Source organism: Antechinus flavipes, chromosome 3 (assembly GCF_016432865.1).
Source record: "Antechinus flavipes isolate AdamAnt ecotype Samford, QLD, Australia chromosome 3, AdamAnt_v2, whole genome shotgun sequence".
In the NCBI taxonomy this organism is placed as follows: Eukaryota; Metazoa; Chordata; class Mammalia; order Dasyuromorphia; family Dasyuridae; genus Antechinus; species Antechinus flavipes.
In genome coordinates, this window is record NC_067400.1 from 144294546 (window position 1) to 144316109 (window position 21564).

A 21564-nucleotide genomic window follows, 5' to 3' on the forward strand; every position below is an offset into this window, starting at 1 on the left:
CCCATTTCCCTGAATCAGTGTACAGTCTGATGCCCAATGGAAGCCTCTGTTGCATTTTGGACATGGGGTTTGGGGTCTTGTTCTCCCACCCTGTTTTCTCACTCAGTCTCTATGCCAACATTGAGCTTACAGATGCCCTACTTTATCACATTGAAAGCATTGGCGAGTCTCTCTGGAAGTCCCTTGCCAAAAGGGACCCTTTCTTCCCATGTTCGGATCTTGGGAAATCTGCATCATAGCCTGACTATAAAGGGCATTTGTGCCTACTGTGGCACAGCATTTTATGATCTCCTCTAAAGGAGCATCCTTGCGTAGTCCTAGTATAATTCTTCTACAAACCTCAGCATTTTCTTTAGCAAGTTGCTTTATCATAATATCACTTACTGCATTTTCACCATTAGTTCATATGACAGCTGTCTGAAAATGTCCCACAAAATCAGCAAAGGGTTCATTTGGTCCTTGTGTTATTTTTGTGAAGGCTCACTCTTGTCGTTTTTATTGGGGAGTGAAACCCATGCTTTGAAAGCAGCAGCAGCAATTTGCCCATAAGCTGCTAAGGGATTAATCTGTACTGAAATGTCTGCATAAGAACCTACACCTGTTAGTTGGTCACAGGTGATTGGAGGATTAACTCCACGATGACTATTTTGTTGGGCTTGTATCCTACAGAGCTCACTATATTCAGAAAGCCACGACAAGTTTTGTCCAGGTTCTAAGCATGTCCTTGCTATAGATTTCCAGTCATTAGGGATTAAGACTTCATAAGCCAAATTCTGTAATAACATCTTAACATAAGCTGATGTAGCCCCATAAAGAATGCAAGCCTTTTTCAGTCTTTGAGGATTTCTAGATCAAAAGGAGTGTATCTTTTACTTTCCTGACCTGAAGAGTTAAACTGTTGAATCACAGGATACATTTCTAGTTTCAAATCAGCTATATCCTTCCCTTCCTCTGTGGCTTTAAGTACTGCCTTTTGCAATCTAGTCATAGGAGGGGGTGATTGCTGGGGGGAGGTGCTAGTGATATCACTGCCCCTCCCACTTCTCCTTCCTCCATCCCAGAAGGTGGAGTTGATGGGGGCAAGTCAAGAACCAGTTCTGGTTTAGGCGGGGTTGAAGCTGCCTGGTGAGAACAAGAATCATCATGCCCTTCATCCTCACTTAACTCCCCATGCCCTCTGTTGATATTGCCATTAGTGTGTTCATTGTCTTCCTCTTTTTCCTCATACTTCCTCATCTGGCTGTTCTTAGAATTTTTCTTTTTTCTATAACTTGTAGTAATCTTTAAGACCAATTGTATTATGTTGTATGTATAGAATATTTCCTTGGAAATTGAATGAGGACCTTTATCATTGTAGTATTCACATAATTGTTGTCCTACTAACTTCCAATTATCTAGCCCTATCTCTTCTTCCTTTAAGAACCAAGGGAACGTGCCTTCTAATGTACCCAAGAGTCTAGAGATCTGCAACCAAGTTACAATTAAGCCTTGTCCCTTGATCAACTTAAGTATGCTTTCTATAGAGCCCCCTTGGGGTGGGGGGTGGGCATAGGGCTGGGGCTGGGGGAGAATCTTTTCCTAATATCTGTCCCATTTCAGCTAGAAAAGGTTACTAATTTAGCCCTCAACAAAGTAAGTTCCCTGTTTGTTAAAATACTCACCCAATTTCCTGGTCCACAGGGACTTCAGTGAAATTAGGGTCCTTGGTCCACACATTGGGCACCAAATGTGATGACCATATTAGCACCTTGAATACCTTAGAATCAGCCTGAGTCAGGATAAGCAAAAGCCCTTGGTTTTTATTCTTGGTCTTTAGAGGTAGGATTGAATTGGATGGAAGCAGAATCTCTATAACCTTCCTTCTTTGTCTCCCACCCAAGTGACTCTAGCTAGTCTTATTCCACCCCCTAGTCCCTCCTACAATTCTCTGTATACACTAATTATCAAGCCAGCACAGGATAGTGGGAAGGGCCATTTTCCAAGCACATGCTTATAGAGTATTGTCCAATTGGTAATTAGCCTTAAGTGCTCGAACCAGACCTCAGTGCATCGACTCAAGAGTTTCAGCCCTTTATAATTGTGAGGTTTTTATGACCTAATACATGGTCAATTTTTGTGAAAGTGGCATGTACTATTGAGAAAAAAGGGTATTCCTTTCTGTCTTTATTCAATTTTCTCCACAGGACTATCATATCTAGATTTTTAAAGATTCTGTTAACTTCCCTAATTTCTTTCTTGTTTATTTTGTGGTTAGATTTGTCTGATTGTGAGAGGAGGATGTTGAAGTCCCCCACTAGAATAGTTTTGTTGTCTTTTTCTTTATATAACTGTCTTAAAATCTTCTTAGGAATCTGGCTGTTCTACCACTTGTAGTATCATTTAGTATCATTACTACCTCATTATTTACAATACCCTTTATCAAGATGTACTTTTTTTCCCTTAATTTCTTTTCATAAGATCTATTTTTACTTTTGCTTCTTCTGATATCAGAATTGCTACCCCTGCTATTTTTACTTCATCTGAAACATAACAAATTGTGTTGCAGCCTTTTATCTTTCCTGTGTTATGTTTCTCTCTGCATCAAATGTAGGGTTTTGTGTTTTATCCACTCTGCTATTCATTTCTGTTTTATGGGAAAGCTTATCACATTTACGTTCACAATTATGAGTACCAGCTCTGTATTTCCCTCCATCGTATTTTCTCCCCTGTATATACTTTTGTTGTCTCTTTTCATCCTGTCCTTAGTCCTGTTTATTTTACCCATCACACCCACTATTTTATCCCCTATCCCCTCTTCCCCCTTTTCATAATAGTGTTTTTAATCCACCCCCCCATTACCTTATCTTCTATCACACCTTCCGCCCTTCTCTTACCTTTCCCTGGAGTGTTTCTGTCTTCTCTTTTATCCTCCTTCTCTGTTTTCTTTCCTCTTTCTTTTCCTACTTTTTAATATATTATTATATTTCTATTATATAAATTTCTATACCAAACTGAATGATTAAGTTATTTCTTTTTGGAACTAAAACTGATGAGATCAAATTTCATGCAATGCTCATTCTTTCTTCTATTTTCCTTAATTATAATAAGTCTTTTGAGCCTCTTCCTGTGAGCTAATTGTCCTGTTATACTTTCCCCTTCTTCTTTTTCAAGTACAGACCTTTTCCCACTCCTTAATTTCTTTTTCTTTGATGTCATCATATCAGGGTCCATTCAGAACCACACCCTTAGTCCATGTGATGCCTCTCTTTGTCTGTAGCAGTGACAGATACTGTTGTCAAGAGTTATGAGTATCACTTTCCCATCTAGGGATGTAAACAATTTTATCTTGAAAGAATGAATCCTGTATTTGTAGATTAAAATTTTTGTTTAGTTTTTTCAGTAGAAATGATTAAAGTCTCTTACTTCATCGAAGCTCCATCACCTTCCCTGAAAAATGATGCTGAGTCTTACTCACTGGGTAGAATTCTTCGTTGTAACCCTAGGCACTTCAGGATCTCCAATCTTTTATTGTAGAAGCTGCTTTATCCTGGATAATCCTTGATATTTGAATTGTTTTTGTCTGGTAGCTTGCAATATTTTTTTCCTTGAGGTTGTAGTTCTGGAGTTTTTTAAACAATGTTCCTTGGGATTTTTGTTGTGGGATTTTTTCCCAAAGGTGATCAATGGATTCTTTCAATGAGTACTTCCTGTTTCACTTCTAGAATACTGGGAAAGGTTTTTTTTTTTTTTAATGATATCTTGAAGAATGTTAACTAGGCTCTTTTTTTGGTCATGTCCTTCAAGTAGACCAATAATTTTAAAATTATCTTTTCTGGATCTATTTTCCAGGTCAGCTATTTTTTTTTAATGAGGTATTTCACATTTTCTTCCATTTTTTAAATATTTGTTGGCCCTTTTCAAGTTTCCCAGTGTTTGCCTTCTGAACTAGAATTGGAAGCTGCCCCCCTGATTTGCTCTTCTATTGAGTTAGGACTAACTGTCTTAGTTGCTCATTTGCTGTGGTTCAGACTCTCTCACTGGCTTTCCCAGAGTCTATCTGAACTGGGCTATGTACTCTTTTCACCCCAGTGAGACGGACCTTGAAGTTTTTCCAATCTGTCTTGAGCTGGAGAGTGGTTTCATTCCATCAGACTCTGTTCAGAGATTTGGTTTCATGTAATTTTTGAGTGAAACTGGGAGAGCTTGAGCAGCTTTCTGGCTTCATGTTATCATGTTGGCTCCACTTCAGAAGTTCTCTCACTTGCACCTTTATCCTAAATCTCTTTTTCATCTTTCCCAAAATGTGATCACCCAATTGCTATTTAATTATCTCCAGAAATAGAGAACTTAGTATTTTTTTAAAACAGAAAACCATTTTTATGTAACTCTAATTGTTGAATTAAACTGAAATCAGAATTTTCCTTCTGAGACTGAGAAAAATATGTTGAATCTGTCTTCCATAAAACAACCCCTCAAACAATTGAACACAGCTCTTCTCTTTTTTAAACTAAATTTGAATTTCATCAACAATATGACATAATTTTCAGTTTCCTCATTATCTCAGTGATTCTTATTGGATGTACTCAAAAATGATTAAAATCCAGAATGAAATGCAATATTTTTGGAAGGATCTGACATTGACATCATATAGTGAAAAGATCCCAGTACACATTCTTGGATAATGTGTTTTTGTTAAGGTTTGTTAAGTTTCAGTAGGCTTTTTGAAAGTTAAATCCACTGCTGCTTCTTATTGAGCTTTAAATAAATCACTTAAGTACATTTGTCATCTGCTTCTTCATCTGTAAAATGAAGGAGTTGGATGCTTTAAGGGCTGGATTTCTTTTAGATCTCTAAGGTGTTTCTTAGTTTTAAAACTCCAAGATTCTAATTTCATTAAGCATGTGATCAGGTTTCCATTTTTTCCCCAATTTTTTCTCCAATGGGGAAAAACAATCCTATTAGGCCTATTATGCCCTAGGCTAATAAATGAATGCCAAGTGTTATGACTGATATAGGTGCAGTTTTACTTGAAGGAGACGGCTGGATTCAATCAGTTCTCAAAGGGTCTTCCTTTGGTTATAACATTAAAAAAAATACTGCAAAAAACTCAAGGTCCAAATTTAATTCCATTCTCAAGAATCATTCATGAGGAGAGAGAAAGAAGAAAGTTACAAATTTTATCCTTACCTCTGAAGTTTTGTTTATTTTTGTTTTGTTTTGTTTTGTTTTATATGAATTTGGATGATAATTATGCAAACTGGAATAAGTACAGCAGATCCAATCCAGATTAGTCATATTTGAATACTGTCACAACCGTGCCACCAAATTAGTATTAAGTATGATTAAAATTCATTCAGTGTGCCTGTATAGTCCCCATCGAACAAAACATCAACACTTTTGTAATGAGCTATCTTTCTAAAGATTCTGGGAGAGAAGTAAACTTTTAAACAGATTAGATATATGCATGCGTCTCTGTTTCAGATGTAGGTATATCAACTTTTGTGAATTATATTTCATCATTTATCTGTATGAATTAAGAGACATTTTAATAGTATCATTCATTTTTGTTTGGGGAGCAGAATCCCCTAGAAACAGAGGAGATGATGTATATGATATAATGTAACTAGCTAAAGTTGACAGAAATACTTTTCCTGAGGCCAACTCTAACTGAAAACAGACTGAAACATTTGGGAGTTTTTTTTTTTTTCCTTTTTAAAAAAAATGACATTTGTGAAATGTAAAGATTATCTGTGGTAAATTACCTTTCATGTGTAGTAACAAATGAGATAATTTCTTCAATAGAAAGAGATGGTATGTAAAATCTGCTCATTAGTTTACTAAGTATGTGTGGAAACAATTATTTTCACTCAAGCATCTGCCACATGATGGGCTTCAAAATACTCTGTAATTTAAAAGTTCTCCCACTGTGTGTGTATTTATTTTTATTATGCATTGTATTGGTAGGATGTCCTCAAATTGTTTAATTGGAATTCTGTGCTGGAAGTAATAGAATCACTATATTTAATAACTGACTTGAAATATTTCTGATGGAACAGATGGTTTTGTTTTCTGAAGATGAATTTGTATCAATATACCTTTTTTATTCTTTGTTAAAGTGCTGAATCTTTTGGTACCTTATGTGACTTGGGTCCCTTCTAAAATTCATTCAGGTTTGCTCATTAAAATTTGCATTATTAATTGACTTGATTCACAGTTTATTTCAACAAAGTATTTTGTTTTTATTAGTATTTAGATAACATTTGATTTATTAAGTAATAGTAGTAGCCTTTTATATGTCAATATCCAATAATGAAGTAAGGCAGGGAATTTCAGGTGCAGAATAACTGTTATTCCCATCATAAAGACAAATAAGCCAGGGTTAGGATTTATTTCGATAGTGCTAATGTTTGAAATAAAATCACATGATAGATAAAATGGGTCTGTCATAACACTTTGGGGTTATGTTCCATAATGCAAGTGCAGGTTTGAATGCACTTCAAATGTTTGAAACTATTAATTTAAATGGTGAAGATCCTAAGATCTTAAGATTTCTCTATGGAGTAAACCAATAATCTATGAGTATTTTCATTCTATCATTTATTTTCCTATTAATACATTTGGAAACTATTAAGTAATACAAAACTAAGGAGGAAAAATACTATGTTTTCCCTCACAGCATAAACACCATTAGCCAGATAGCTAAGGGACTTATTGAGTACATTTTAATAAAGTGTATTTGCCACACCCTGGGCTAAATGCTGGAGATATCAATACAAGTTTGCAAGCTCTCAAATTATTTCCCTTCAATTATATGTTCTTAACTTATAATAGGAAAAGACTACATATAAAGGAAATCTAGGAAATGGGAAACAAATAGTATTTGAGCTGTGCTCCGTTGTGGAAAATGTTTACCCTTGAGGAAATAAGATTTTTTTTTTCTTCCCAAGAAGATGGGGTTTATGTTCCAGTCATTACTGCTAATGAAGAAGGGAAGCATTCAATCTTGACTCATGATTTAGTGCTTGTTGCACATGTGGAAATATCTTCCTGTGAGAGCATACAGCTGGTCATTTTAGAAACTGTCATAAAGCTGCAGACTTGTGATCACCTGGCTAAATTGGCAGGCATAAAACTCTGCCCTGCCAAATGAGTGGTTGGGATTGAAGACTTATTAAAAATCTGTCACTTAATGAGTTTGTCCATTATAACTCTAAATGTAATTACTTTCTTGGTTTGGTCTGGCAGAAAAGTTGCCATCATTTGCTCAACATTCCAGTTTTTCAATACACGAATTATTATATTATCATATCATCATGTGGATGAAAATGGCCTGATGTTTATCATCATCTATAGCAAATGTTTCCCCAGCATGAACTTAAATAAGACTTAGGCCATTTACTGTTAAAAGAAGAAAAATTTCTTCACAATTTTTTTGTTATTAGAATTTCAATATTTTAAGTCAAGATATATAATGCTTTATTTAAATTATCAGCTATCCAGCATGAGAACATTTGAAGGAGAAATTAATTTAAAAGAATGGTTCTGTTACTGTGCAGATTAACTAAAATAGTTAAACAGCAAAAAAGTTTTGCTGTTTTGAATTGATTCTACAGATATTTCCATTTTCTAAATCCTCCTGTGAACCTCCTACCTACCATAAAATGTTATCCCCATAAAATCTAGCACATAAAATCAATCATATAGGCTTCTTTCTATTCTCAAAGGTCCAAGATTAGAACCTTAAGTATAAGAGAAAAAATGTTCAGAGGCTATGGTTAAGCAGAATATTCTAAAGGTTCAAAATTGTTTGAGGAAACAGTTTTTCAGCCTTTATTTTTGTTTATTGTGTCATAATCCAGAACTCAAAAGCCATTGACATAGTTTGAATGATTTGTTCTTTGTTTCTTATATAAGTATTGCAATGATACGTGCATGATATGGAGGCCTATTCCTGAATATATATAGCGTCCATGAGACTCATATATTTACTTAGACACATTTTAGGAAATTTCTTGTAAAATCATAGGTAAAGAATACTGGAAATATCTCAAGAATATTTATGGTACTCAACCTTCTGTCCATCATCCACCTAAGTTAATGATGTAAGAAAACAATTACAAATTATCAAAATCTAGGTTTAAAAAAAACACCCACTCTCAAATTTTACCTTCTAACAAAGATTGAGTAACTCAATGAACATGAAAGAAAAAGGGCATCCTTTTGGGGGGTTCATCTGGCAACAATTGTGAGTCACTCAAATACTATCCCAGAGTGACTATTCCAAAAGCTTACCTAAATCATCTGAGACAGGTACTGTTTAGCCTATTCCTAATGAATTCCAGTTGCATTGTCAGAGTCCAGATGGATTTTGCTGAAATTGTAGAGGTGCTCTTCAAAATAGCCCACTCTTAGAATAAATTCAAAGCTAAATCCTATTATGTTCAAAGTGAAGTGAAATCAATGTCAGTTCATATGACATGGCCTTATTTTCAAATAGGAAATTTCAAAGGAGTCAAAAGTAACTACTTCCTAGCAATGTTCATAGCTACAGATTTATTAGTGCACCGCATGAATATTCATATTTTGAACACAGAATGAACTGAAATATTGTTAATCATCATTTTAAAACATTTTTATAGAATACAAATATATCAGTGTGTACATTTTTCTGTGTTGATGAAAATGAATAGTACTTTGGGACCAAGTATGCCTATTAAACTGATGTGATACATTACCAGGCCTACATAGAAGAAATGAGCACAGATGGTGAGTCTATTACTTCTCTAACAAGAAATTTATCTTTTTCTCTCATTTTTTTTTCTCTCTCTCATTGAAATCTGAACAGCATTTTCTCAAGTCATGAAACCTCTGTAGGGATCCTTACTGTGTTTTATCCATTACTTGTACATTAGTAGGGGGAAAAAACCCCTAAAGTGATTAATGACTTATTAAAACTTTGTAATGAGACAACTCTCAAACTAAGTGTCTGTTTCATATTTTTTTCCTTCCTTTTGAGAAACATATTTTGCATGTAAATTAAAGTCTATTCATAAAGAGTTTTTGTAGCATGTTAAGATTCCAATTTACTCATTAAGTGCTGACAGTATCATTTAGTTCATGTTAAAAAATATCAATGTGTCTCTGCATAGACATTTGTTAATGATTCAATTGTTTAACATGTAGATGTAAAGAAAAGAGTGTTAAGAAAATCTTTTTAGAAAAAATGAAAATGTAAAAAATTAACAGTGTGTGATATTAGAACGTGGTATTTTATTTTGAGGTTTTTTAATGTTTTTCTCCTCCACTGTATAAAAGAGGGAAGAATTTTTTATTTGATGATTTTTTTGTCTTGTGCCTGGTGATATTAGCTTGTATCAAAATATAGGGTCATAGTAATAGTAATTCTTTTACATGGAATATAGAAAACTGTTCCATAGGTGGCTTAATTAAAATTTTCCTTTTTCTCTCATTAAAAATGAGAATAGGAAAGGTTAAGAGGCCAAGGCTTTGTAATATTAATTATAGATTACTCATGCAAATATGATTATAATAATTTAAATAAAGGATTATTCTGGAACAGAATCCTTGGATGCAATGACTTGTTCCATAAATCCTAGGTAAATCAACATTTCTTCAATTGTTTAATTAATTATGATAATTCAAAATTATAGAATATAAGAGGGAAGTGGTACCCTCTAGTTTCTTATGTTTACAGGTGAGGAAACTGAAGCCAAAAATTAACTGCATAGACCAAAGTCACCTCTAGGGGTAGCATTGGGCTGGAACTTATATACTAAATCTTTCTTGAATATGTCAATACAAGTATTTACATTCATGCCAATTATTGTAGTCTAGAGTACATAAAATATATTATTAAGGTCTTAAAATAAGTATATATTGGACATAGTTAAATACAGTGTTTAATCAAAATTAATAACTTTTCTTTACTACTCCAAATCAGTGATTCCCATGACTTTTAAATAAACCTTAATTTAAGTGGAGTGATAGCCATCTCTTTGATTAACAAGGTGATAATCTGTGTTTAGGCATATTTTCTTATAAAAAAGATATATTTAGTTTTTCTACTGCCTTCATTTTGTATCATATCCTTCCTTCTTCCTCTCCCAGAGAGTTAATCCTTATAGCAATGAAAAAAGAAAGGGGGGAAATGGTTAAATCAAGCTAACCAACACATTAACGACTGTGTTCTGCATCATTGACTGCTTTCTATATCCAAATCTTCTTGTATCTGCAAAAAATGAAAGGATGTATGTTCTAACATTCTCTTTCCTCTTTTTTTTGAGTCAGACTTGGTCAATATAATTTGGCTGCCTTAATTTTCAGTTTCTGGTGGCTATTGTTCACTCACAACAAATTTGTATATTTGGCAATATAATTAGGATTGATAAACATTGATTTATAATCTTGATTTGTCATTTAGCATTTCTCCATATACACACATATACATATACACACACATATATATCCATATAGCCATGTGTATATACATGCATATATATATGCATATATATATATAATATTTGTGTGAACACATTCATAAAATAACTAAAGGCAGAAATTATATCTATACTTCTTTTTCCTCACAATGAGGAACAGTTTCTTATATGTAGTAAGGCCTCTATGAATACTGGGTGGTTTTAGTGTCATGATGATAATGATAAATTCTTGATATTGATTAATTCTTTCTTATTATCAACTGAGCTAAAATTGTTTAGGTAATACATTTTGATCACAGTGGTACCTACATAAGATTTATTTAAACGGCTTTGTATAAATTCCCTCATTTTTAAATTAAAAATTTCCCAAAATATTCAAGACTGAAATGGGGTAGGGAGGATGTTTCCTTTGCATACAAATTTTTGCTTTTTATAGCCAGTCATAAATGCTCATTGATTATACTTTCTTAGATGTTCTAGTCAACTATTTTAGATGTGTATGAATTTGCTTTACATGGTCACGTCATTTTGCTAATCATTTTATGCATGACAGTCAAAATTATTTAGCTTCATCAAGTAATTGACATTATATGACAAAATTTAAAAATTCATATTACTAAATGGACAATATAGATTAAAATATATGCCCAACTAACAAACCTAGAGAAAATTTAATGAACTGCTTATATTACATCAATATAGTATATAAAATAATAATATAATATAAATGTATTATATATTTTCACTTAATAGTACTTTTTCCCCCAATTACATGTACAGATAGTTTTCAGCAGTTATTTTTTGTAACATCTTGAGTTCCTAATTTTTCTCCCACCTTCACTTCTCTCTCCAAGAGAGAAACCAATTTGATAATGTAAACATTTTCTATTATATTGGAAATTTTTATTGTAACAAGTATTCCTGTCAATCAGGACCTTAAAAATAAAATACAATTTGTAGAAAACAAAGAGAATGATAGACCCAAAATCATAGGTTCTTAGAGCTGGGGACTTTAAATATAGTTTGTTCTAATATCTTCTATTTACAAATTGTGTGTGTGTGTGTGTGTGTGTGTGTGTGTGTGTGTATGTATGTCTGTGTGTCTGTGTGTCTGTGTACCTAAGGACTAGTGAACAGAAACATCTTGCCTCGGATTGCATAATAAATGAATAGCCAACCAAGGTGGTTTTGGACTTCGTTACTAATTATATTTCATCCTTAAACTCAGATTGTTTAGTCTACCAAAAATATGAAAACTATGTAATTCTATTGTTTCAGGTGAAAATACAAATAATTGTATAAATTTATCTCAATAAAAAGTTACTTCAGTTTGTCTATTTAAAAAATCATACTCCATTGGTAAAAACTGATCTTCATTTTTAACAAAAAAAATTTCTAGTTTCAAAAATAATACTAAAATATTTTAAAATGGTCTATCTATCATTGTTGCAAATGATGCTTCAAAAAGGAAGATAATTTTAAAATTGTTATTTGAAATTAACTTTTTAAAATAAAACCATCACCTTTCATAAAATATATAAAATAGAATATTATTGAAATGATAGTGAAATATAATACTGCATATGCCAAACAGCAGTCCAAATAACTTCTGTGATCATTATTTTAAGTGACATATTTCTTTCATTTCATTAGTTATACTCATCGTGTGGTTGGAAATGGAATAAAAGCCCAATCTGGAAACCCAGAGGTGAAAGTTAAAGGGACTGATCCTATCATAAACCAAATTATCGATAAACTGAAGCATGTTATTCAGGTAAGTAAACTTTCCTTTGGTGGTAACTAGAAGCTGTTAATAACTTTGCATTAAAATTATCAATAAAGATAATATTAAAATTAGGCTTGATCCATTTAATTAATGTTATAGATTGATGTGTGTTACTCCCTCTTGAAATTATGAAACTGCATGAAATGAGTATGCCTATGTTATTACTAATTATTTAGTTCAGTGCTTTGCATATGGAGTATGAAAGTGAAAAGTTAGCCTAATGCCAGGACCATCTGTACCTGTGAATTTCAAGACAGCTCTTCAGCTTTATAATCAATGATAAGAATCCCATGATAAACCTTCATTCTTAACCAATGAGCTTTAGACATATGACGTCCTATGCTTACTATCATTAACAATTAAGGATAACATATATCAGAAAAAAAAGGAAAGCTGACAAAGTCACCTTCTTTCTAACACACTGAGCCTTTCTATGAAGTTTGCAGCTGCATTTGTAAAAAAAAAATTAAAAAGTAAAAAACTAGTTAAAAAGTTAAAAATAGGAATATACGTATATGTGTATATCTATACACATATTGTATATATGTGTGTGTTCATGTGCATATATGCATACCATGTGTGTGTGTGTATATGTGTATACACACACACACATACACACACACACACACACACATATATATATATATCACTGGAGATACATGTATGCATATCAAATTTATATAAAATAAATTTTAGAAAGTCAGTGATTATTTATGACTAATTCTGCATTATACTAAGAAATGTCAAATCTTCATTTTATGTCAGACTTGCTTTCAACTTACGTTGTTATGAAAGAAAGAAATAAGTAATTTATTCTTATGTATCTTTAGTATTTTAATAGCATCAATGGGTACTAGGTTTGCCAACTTACTATATTTCACTAGCTAAAATCAAATGCTGTTCCTGATTTTAGTGACTGTCTACAATGCTAAATAGAAGACTTGAGTAGGAGAGATTTTCTAATTGGTTATTCACTTTATAACTCAGATTTAAATGTTTTTTCACCTTACTTTTTGATTTGTTTGAGAATCAGAAGATTACATATTCATAACTGAAATCAACCTCAAAGACTACCTACCTATTCCCTCTCCTCTTTTATAAATGAGAATGCTGAGTTCCAGGATAATTAGCTACATCCAAGATTATATAAAGGTATCAGTGAAGTGATTTGAACCCACAGTCTCTGAATTTGAAAGGTTTTGCATCTTATTTGGTTTTGATTTATAGCAAATTGAAAGCAGTGTGGTGGATTGAAAATAGTAGTGTATATAGGAAGGCAGAGGTCCTGGGTTAGAATCCAGTTGCCGTCATTCAATTACTGCATGAACTCAGACAATTATCTTTGCCTTTTTTAAACCTGGCTTTATCTTTTGTAAAATGAAGGGGTGGACTAGAAGGTTTCCACTATCCTTTTTACCAATAAAACCATGTAATTGTGAGAAATCCATATTATCTTTTGCATAATCTTTTCTTATTTTTTACCAGAAAATGTCATTACTTATATTAGTTTTCTAAATTTATTTCATAATCCATGGTAATTCCAAAGCATAATACCTTATAACTGAAGAATTTCCTGAAAACAATCTACTTATAGTTGCCTTTCACCTGGAGTTTCCCTGGGGGAAGATGTTGAATGAGAGGTCTGGCAATTTCACAACTGCTCAAAGAGGCTTTTTAGCTAATGATGTCAATTACTATTAGCATCAGGATTCTGTCGATCTCTAGAAATACCTCTCTTAGTTCATGGCTAACAAATGGTATTGGTGATACAGGGATACAGGTGGATCTCCTAAAAAAAGGAGCTAACAAAACACATGCTTAATGGGATAAATCTACAACAACTAAAGAAATACAAACAAGGGTAGACTTAGTTCCTTTTGCCCTTAAGGAGAAAAAGATAATAATTTTCTGACAATTCAGTCCACCCTCCCTTCTGTTTATGCAAGTTTCAAAATATAAACCTGTGAAAGTATGCAAGAGAGAAAACCACATACATACACACACACACACTACACACTGCATACATACACACACTCATATACATTCACACAAAACCTATATGTTCCTTGTCATGAGGAACCACATTCTTTTCATTCTAAATTAGTTTTCAGTACAATCATATGATTATGTTTTTCTAACTACATAGGCTGTGCACTGTATAAGACTTCATTGTGGTTTAAAATAAATGTTTTTCTGGAGGATTTTCTCTTTTAATTTCTACTAACATGATTAGATTGGAAATATATTCATTTTAGAGGTTAGCAGAAACCAATCTCTTCCTAGTGAGGTAGTGCTAAAACATATGTCCCTTTGGTGCCCTCTAGCAACTCTGCCCAGTTTTGATAGGAATTTGTGGTTGTAAAGGGGCTCTCAATGATGGTAAAATGTGCTCCAAGATTCAGAGCTGTTGGCTGCTGTACTTGCTTGCATTAAAGTATAATAAAAAAAGCGCTCCAAAGTAATGGTGTTCAAAAGATTCACAAAATTTTCTTTCCATTGGTAAGGTGATATTAGGTGTTTACAAGGGTAAGAATCATGGAAGAAGGGGCAATGAAGGCATATATAAGAATATAAACTACAGGTCATTTTTATGTCAATCTCACCCATTTATCATCTGTCAATCACCAATCAAATGCATTTAATCACTCACAAATGTTAGCATTAAATTGTTTCTTTTAATTTGCAAGTGGTGCTGGAATCATTTCTTCCAGGAATGCAATGTAATACTAATACTCAATGCTTATAAAATGAAGAAAACACTTTCTATCTCTTATTGATAAATTTAAATATTTTTGGTAATCATCTATTCTATGTGAATTGCTGGATATATATAAAATTAATAAGACACAGTCTCTATCCCTAAGGAACTTATATTCTAGTATGGAATCTTACAGCAAATACACTCCAAAATTTCAGTTCTCAAGATTATGTCATAACAACAACAACAACAAAACAAACAAAAAGCTCAACTATGTAGCCATGTAGATTATGGATAGTATAATTAGTAGATAGATAAGCTCAAAACTAAGAAGATTCAAGCTGACTGTGTTGCCCTGCAAAATTTACTAAACTTCCGGATGTTCTATGTAACCCTCTGAGATTAGAGATTTCAAAGAAGGTGTCAAATTGCCCTGATAGAGGGAGTTTTCTCTCCCAGGAGTTTCATGTAATGAAATCCTCAATTAAATCTTGATTCTTTTTTCTCTTCCTGTTTCTATTTTCTCTATCCTTACCTATCCATGAAAATAGCAAAATTTATATAAATTAGTAGATTTTTTTTTATAATCCGTGTGATCAAAAATTGAATTACCTTTTGATAATCTGGTGATAATTTTCTCTGAGCTTAAGTAAGACATTTCTTAGACAATATACATATGCAACCATTGGCATTATGATTGATGTTTTTCCAATTTGGTAAAGCCTCCAAGAACTTTCATTTTTCTGGCATAGTTACTGAGATCCCCAATTTACCTCCATGCTATGATAAAGCACTAAATTAGAATTTTAATGGAGGGAAATACATGAATACCTAATATAAATGAAACGAGTATGTTGGAGAAACACCAGAAATCATAGGTAGGTTATCTTTATCTGTTAGGATAAGAGAATTTTTTATGAGGAAGATAAGATCTAAGCTGGGCCCTGAAACATTTTGGGGTTTTTACCAGAGACTTGAGAGGAAATAGGGTGAGCAAATAGAGTATATAAATACCTAAAGATAGAAGCAAGTTCAAAAAATATTTTGTAGTCCAGTTGAGCATTCAGTTATGTGAGATAAAACTTGAAAGCTGGTAGAAATCAGACTGTAGGTGGTCTTAAATCACAGGCTAAAATTTTGGTAGACAGTGTGTGGCATTGAAAGATTTTGAGCAAGATAATGATTCAAAGTCAGGAATTAGGAAGATTACTCTAGCATTGTTGTATCAGATAACAAGGATGAGAGAAGATAGGCAGGGAGACAAGTTAGGAGATTATTATAGCTATCTGGAAGAGAGGTAGTGAAGACATGAATTAGGATGATAGCACTTGAAGAAACATTGGAGAAATTCAATCAATAAAACTTAGAAAGTGATTGGATATGGAGAGGGAGGAGGTAAAGATGACTGATATTTCTAGTTCATGTGGCTGGGAGAATAGTAATGGTATTGGGAGCCATAGGAAACTTCATTTGTTCATTACTTTAACAAGGTTTTATAAAGTGTCTTCTGTGTGCCAGGTATTATGTTATATCTAGCCTTTACTAAGGCTAAAATGAAATTATCTCTGTCCTCAAGAAGCTTGTTTTGCTTTGTTTTGATTTTTAAAACAAAGGGATCACATTTACATAAATAAGTAAATTTAAAATAAATCCAAAGTAGTTCAGGAAAAATGATACTAATAGCTAATGAACTCCTTGGTGTCAAACTTAAAGAGCATTAAGCATTCTAAGAGGTAAAGCTATGCAGGAAGTATGTTTTGGAGATGGGGGAGAGCATTTTAAAGGACATGGAAATAGGAAATCAAATCAAGCACACAGCACACAACGACAGTGGCTGAAAAGTAGATAACATAAAGGGGATTAATGTGCAGTAAGTCTAGATTCAGATTCTGAAGGTTTAAGTATTAAATAGATGAATTTAAAATATGATTTTGGATTGGACGGTTTGAATTTGAAGTACGAATAAGATAGTCAATGAACCTCTCTAGTAGGTAGTTGAATATGAAAAGGAGAGTAGTCAAGGTTAAAGATACAGATTTTATGGATCATCTTGTTAGAAATGATAGATAAAATAATATTTCTTATGGGAAAAAGGCATGAATGGTATAGCCAATGAAAAGAAAAGAAAAAAATTAAGAGAAAAGACATTAGTTAAGAATTAAAGAGAAAAGGATATTTCTTTTGCCAAAGAAACAATGGTAGCCACTGTGGACCTATAAAGCTAGTCTAACTTGTAAGAAAAATATATAGCTACCATCTTCTGCAATTTCAGGATGACACAAAATCAAGGAATACCTCTACCCTCCTATGAACCCCATTTGAAATTCTTAACATTCAAGTTACTAAGGTAATAAAAAGCAACATCCACATTATAGAGAAGAATAGTGAAGATTAGAGAGTAGCATTGCTTTCTGAAGAATACTATGAAAATGTGTCCTTTAATTTATCTCTTGTTATCAAAAAATACAGTTAAATAATTCTGAGTGCCTATGTGTCTACCACTGAGGCAGGCACTGGAAGGAATACCAAAAACTATTATATGTAACATGGTCTCTGATTTCAACCAGACTGTGTAGTTTATTTGTAATAGAAAAAAAGTATATGCTCAAATAACTATGAAAGAACAAATAATAAAACACATTTGAATACCAAAATATGTGACTTGGGGCTAGAAGGAGAAAGATCGCCCTAAGTCAGAGACTGCTTCATTAGGTTATTTAGTTGACATCATACAACACCTTAGGGATCTTGATCTGTGTGAGTGTGTGTGTGTGTGTGTGTGTGTGTGTGTGTGTGTGGTGTATGTACACATGTCCTTCATTAAATGTGGGGATTCCCACATTATATCATATTGGAAATATCAACACTTTTTGCAATTATGTTCAGAATTAAATAAAATCATTAATATACCTGTATTTATATCTTGGTTCAGGTAAGATTTTATGGGTCAAAACTTGGAGGAGGTAAGATTTGAAACATGCCAGTGGGAAGATTTCAGTGTTAGGGAAGTACAAGGAGTACAGGCCAAAGGAAGCAAAGATCCTAAACTGAGATGAATTGGGTCTGGAAAGTATATCTATGCTAATGGGAAAAAGAAAGAATCTAGAGTACAATTAGTCACTGAAAGGTCATGTCATGTACTCTGGGATGTAATGTCAAAGCCAAGATTAACATTTTTGTCCATGAACAATCTTATATTCCTATTCTAAAGAAAGAATGATATTAATGATTATGACATAAGGAGCATCTTGGAGACTTAGAGCTTTCTTCCTCAAAGATATTAAAAGAATAAATAATTGCTCCTGTACAATGGCCCATGAGAATAGGAGGCAGAATGTCCTATTATTCTACTTTCATGCAAAAGGAAGATAGTAACTCTCCAGCAGAAAGAGTGCTGAATTTGGAATCAGAGAACCTGGTTTCAATTCTATACTTTCTACCTCTAAGAACCAAGGGAAAGTCAATTAATTTCTTTTGACTTCAGTTAATTTCTTTTGGCTTTGGTTTATTTCTATGAAAGAAGGAGATTAGTCTAAAGTGACTTCTAAGGTCCCTGTTGACTTAGTATATCTATGTTTATGTGATTTTCTTCCCTTCATAGGTAGTGAGGTTGGGCAATGGATAGCATGTTCAACCTGAAATCAGGAAGACCTGAATTCAAATTCTACCTCAGACATTTCTTAGTTGTATGATTCAGGGTAATTCTTAAATCCCGTCTTCCTCAGTAAAGGAGGATAATCAGCAAAAATGGGGATAAGAAAAGCACCTGCATTTCATAGTTGTTTTGATGCTAAAGAAAAGAATATTTGTAAAATGTCATGTAAACTTTAAATTGAATTGTAAATGCTAGATATTATTATTATTATTACATATCCACACATAGCCAAATCACTGTTTAGTTTTTTTTTTTAAGCAAGTTTATTACATCCTTATCAAGTCCATGCCTGGAGTATTAGATGCCATTTAAATAGCACCTCTAAATAGATCTATTTAGCTGATTAAAATCTATGCGGTAGAGAAAATGATACAGAATTTTTTGTTCAGGTCAGCCATAATTTCTGCCTAAAGGAAAACATTGGTGTTCTTAGATATTTACTTTGAATGGAATCATCCTTTAGTCATCATCACTATCGGATGATGATACTGAACATAACACTTCATGCCTTTTAATGCATCTAACTGTGCAGTACTGTTCTCTAAATTACCCATTTTCATTAAGGTATTCTCCAGACAAACTGATTCTGAAACTTCTCACTGTTCATCTTAATAGAATATGCTTAGGGCTAAGGTGTCAGAAGAAAAGTGCCACTTATTTAGTCATTTGTCTTTAATATTGTATAACAGTGATTCTTTTTCAAGTGAAGCAATGTCAGATGTTAAAATCCTGTTCACTGCTGAGACGCTGTGAGATCCAAATAGTAGAGGAGTTAATGACCCAGGACTTACAATTACTTTACCTGCCTCCATCTGTAGAAAAGTAATATTAGCACCTACCTGAGAGGTTTCATTTTTTAATGTCAAAAAAAGTTTTGATTTTTAGTAAAAGCTATGGCTTTTAAATAGTATTTTCTTTAGTATAGATTCATAGTTTCCTGTGTAAAACTAAAGCATGTTGTGATTTCCTCAAAAAAATCTTTAACTGCTATGGGATTGTGCTATGATGGAGGTGGTGAAGATGGAAGAAGGGAGAGAAAGACTAAGACAGACAGAGGCAAAAATAGATGAATATACAGATACAACAGAGGTTCATTTATATATTTGATAAATGCTTTTTTAAAATTTCAAAGTTTAGAAAAAGTAGTTTGTAGTTTCAACTTGGAAATCATAGGGTTGATGGATCTTTTTGTGTTCCTTATATTTATCCCTCATTGCTTGGTTTAATATTGCAATAGTCCTTGGCATTTTTGGAGAAACCACATCTCTATCTAATTCATTGTTTCCTGGTATTGGAAATATGTGGTAGCCCAATGAATTAACTTAGAATGTGGATGGACTAAGGGCAGATTATATTTTAGTGAGTGAGTTTTCTTAAAGAAATATCAAGAGAAAAATGGATAAATTGCTTATAAAAAGAGCCATTCTATTTGCTTTATATTTCAAACTCTCTTTGAAACTTTAAGTTCTACCTCTAAAACCTTTCACCTTATGCCGTAATAGGGAATATATGCTTTAAAAAAATGTGTATGCATAGATATTTATACATGTGTGTGTAACTTGTAACAGGAAATCCTCAATGGCCAATTCTGAATTTTGACTTAATTAGACTGGGAATAGCTGTCTAAATAGAGTGATGCTATCAGGCTTGTATGCCAAAATCTAGCTCTTTTCTCACTCCTCTCTCAAGTTGTTCCTTTTATTTGTATTCTTCCTCAGAAAATATTCAGGGATTCTTACTTTATAAGCTTAAATTATTAACACTTCATGTGACCATATTTACAGATAAATGAAAAGGCCAATATGTGTGTAGTTATCTTTCAGTACAGAAAGAAAAAAAATATATTGGGAATGCCTTCAATTTCTACCTGTAGTAGTTATCTAATTTAACAATTAGTTTATCTAAATAGATTCATAGGAAGAATGCCTTTGGGGGAATTGTGGGATAACAGATTGATTTCACTATAGATCATTTCACCTTGAATAATCAATTGTCAGCATAAAACTAATCATGCCAATTTATGCATAATCAACTGGAAATGAATATAAGAACTTAGTTTGAAAGTATCCTCAATAATGGGATTTGGACTAAATCTTAGGAAAATGTATTTCTTTTAATGATTGCAGCACTAGTCATTTCACATGGAATAAGACATGGGCTTTTTATTCATATAAAATACTTCTGATCTTCTTATGGAGTATCATTAATCATTAATCCCTGGACTTCCGGTTAAGATGGCGGAGAGGAGGCACACAATTGTGTAGCTCCATGCTTTCTCTTACTATCCATTTCATTACAAGCCTCTGAATTAATGCTTGACTGAAAAAAAAAAAAAAACCCACAAATAGTTACCAAGAGAAGCCATCTTTGAGATTCGCCAAGAAAGGTCTGTCTTTACTGGAGGGCTGGGACGGTTTTAGATTGGGCGCAGGCGGCGGGCAGCGACAGTGAGAGCACGGGAGCAGACTGGAGAGGGGGTGGGGAGTGATTGCAGCCGTCTCTGCGGGGAGAGCTTCGCTACAGGATTAGATACTTTGCTCCGGCAGCAAGTCAGCAGCCCAGCAGAGAAGCTAAAAACACCGGGGGTGAAGAATACAACCCCAAACAGCTAGAGTCTCTCGGGGCCTGGCCGCCTCCCCCTCCCCCCCCACAGTGACTCAGCACTCTCTGGGATCTCAGAGCGCAGGCGCGGCACAATTGGGCTAGTGCCTCTCTGCTGCCCCCCACAGTCTGGAGAGGAAGCTCGGTAACACACCCAGCCCCTCCCCCAAAGAAAGACTCCAGTTTTTTCTGTTTTTCTTTGCTAGTCTGTTTTTGATTATTAGACAGAATGAGCAAGAAACTGAAGAGGACTTTAACCCTTGACAGCTTCTATACAGATAGAGAGCAGACTCTAAATCCTGAGGAGACTAAAAACAGACAGTCTCCAGGTGAATCCCCAAAGGAGGAGATCATCTGTTCCTCAGCACAGATGAACCTCATAGAAGTA

General features: G+C 33.5%; 1 protein-coding gene across 1 annotated transcript in view; it reads left to right on the top strand.

The window, feature by feature from the left end:
• The window catches only part of LOC127557076 (glypican-5-like), a 646856-nt gene that overhangs the window by 277329 nt on the left and 347963 nt on the right, over nucleotides 1-21564 (top strand). Inside the window, exon 5 of the mRNA XM_051990541.1 lies at nucleotides 12090-12210. Coding sequence (XP_051846501.1) covers nucleotides 12090-12210 — 121 coding nt within the window. The remainder of the gene's footprint in view (nucleotides 1-12089; nucleotides 12211-21564) is intronic.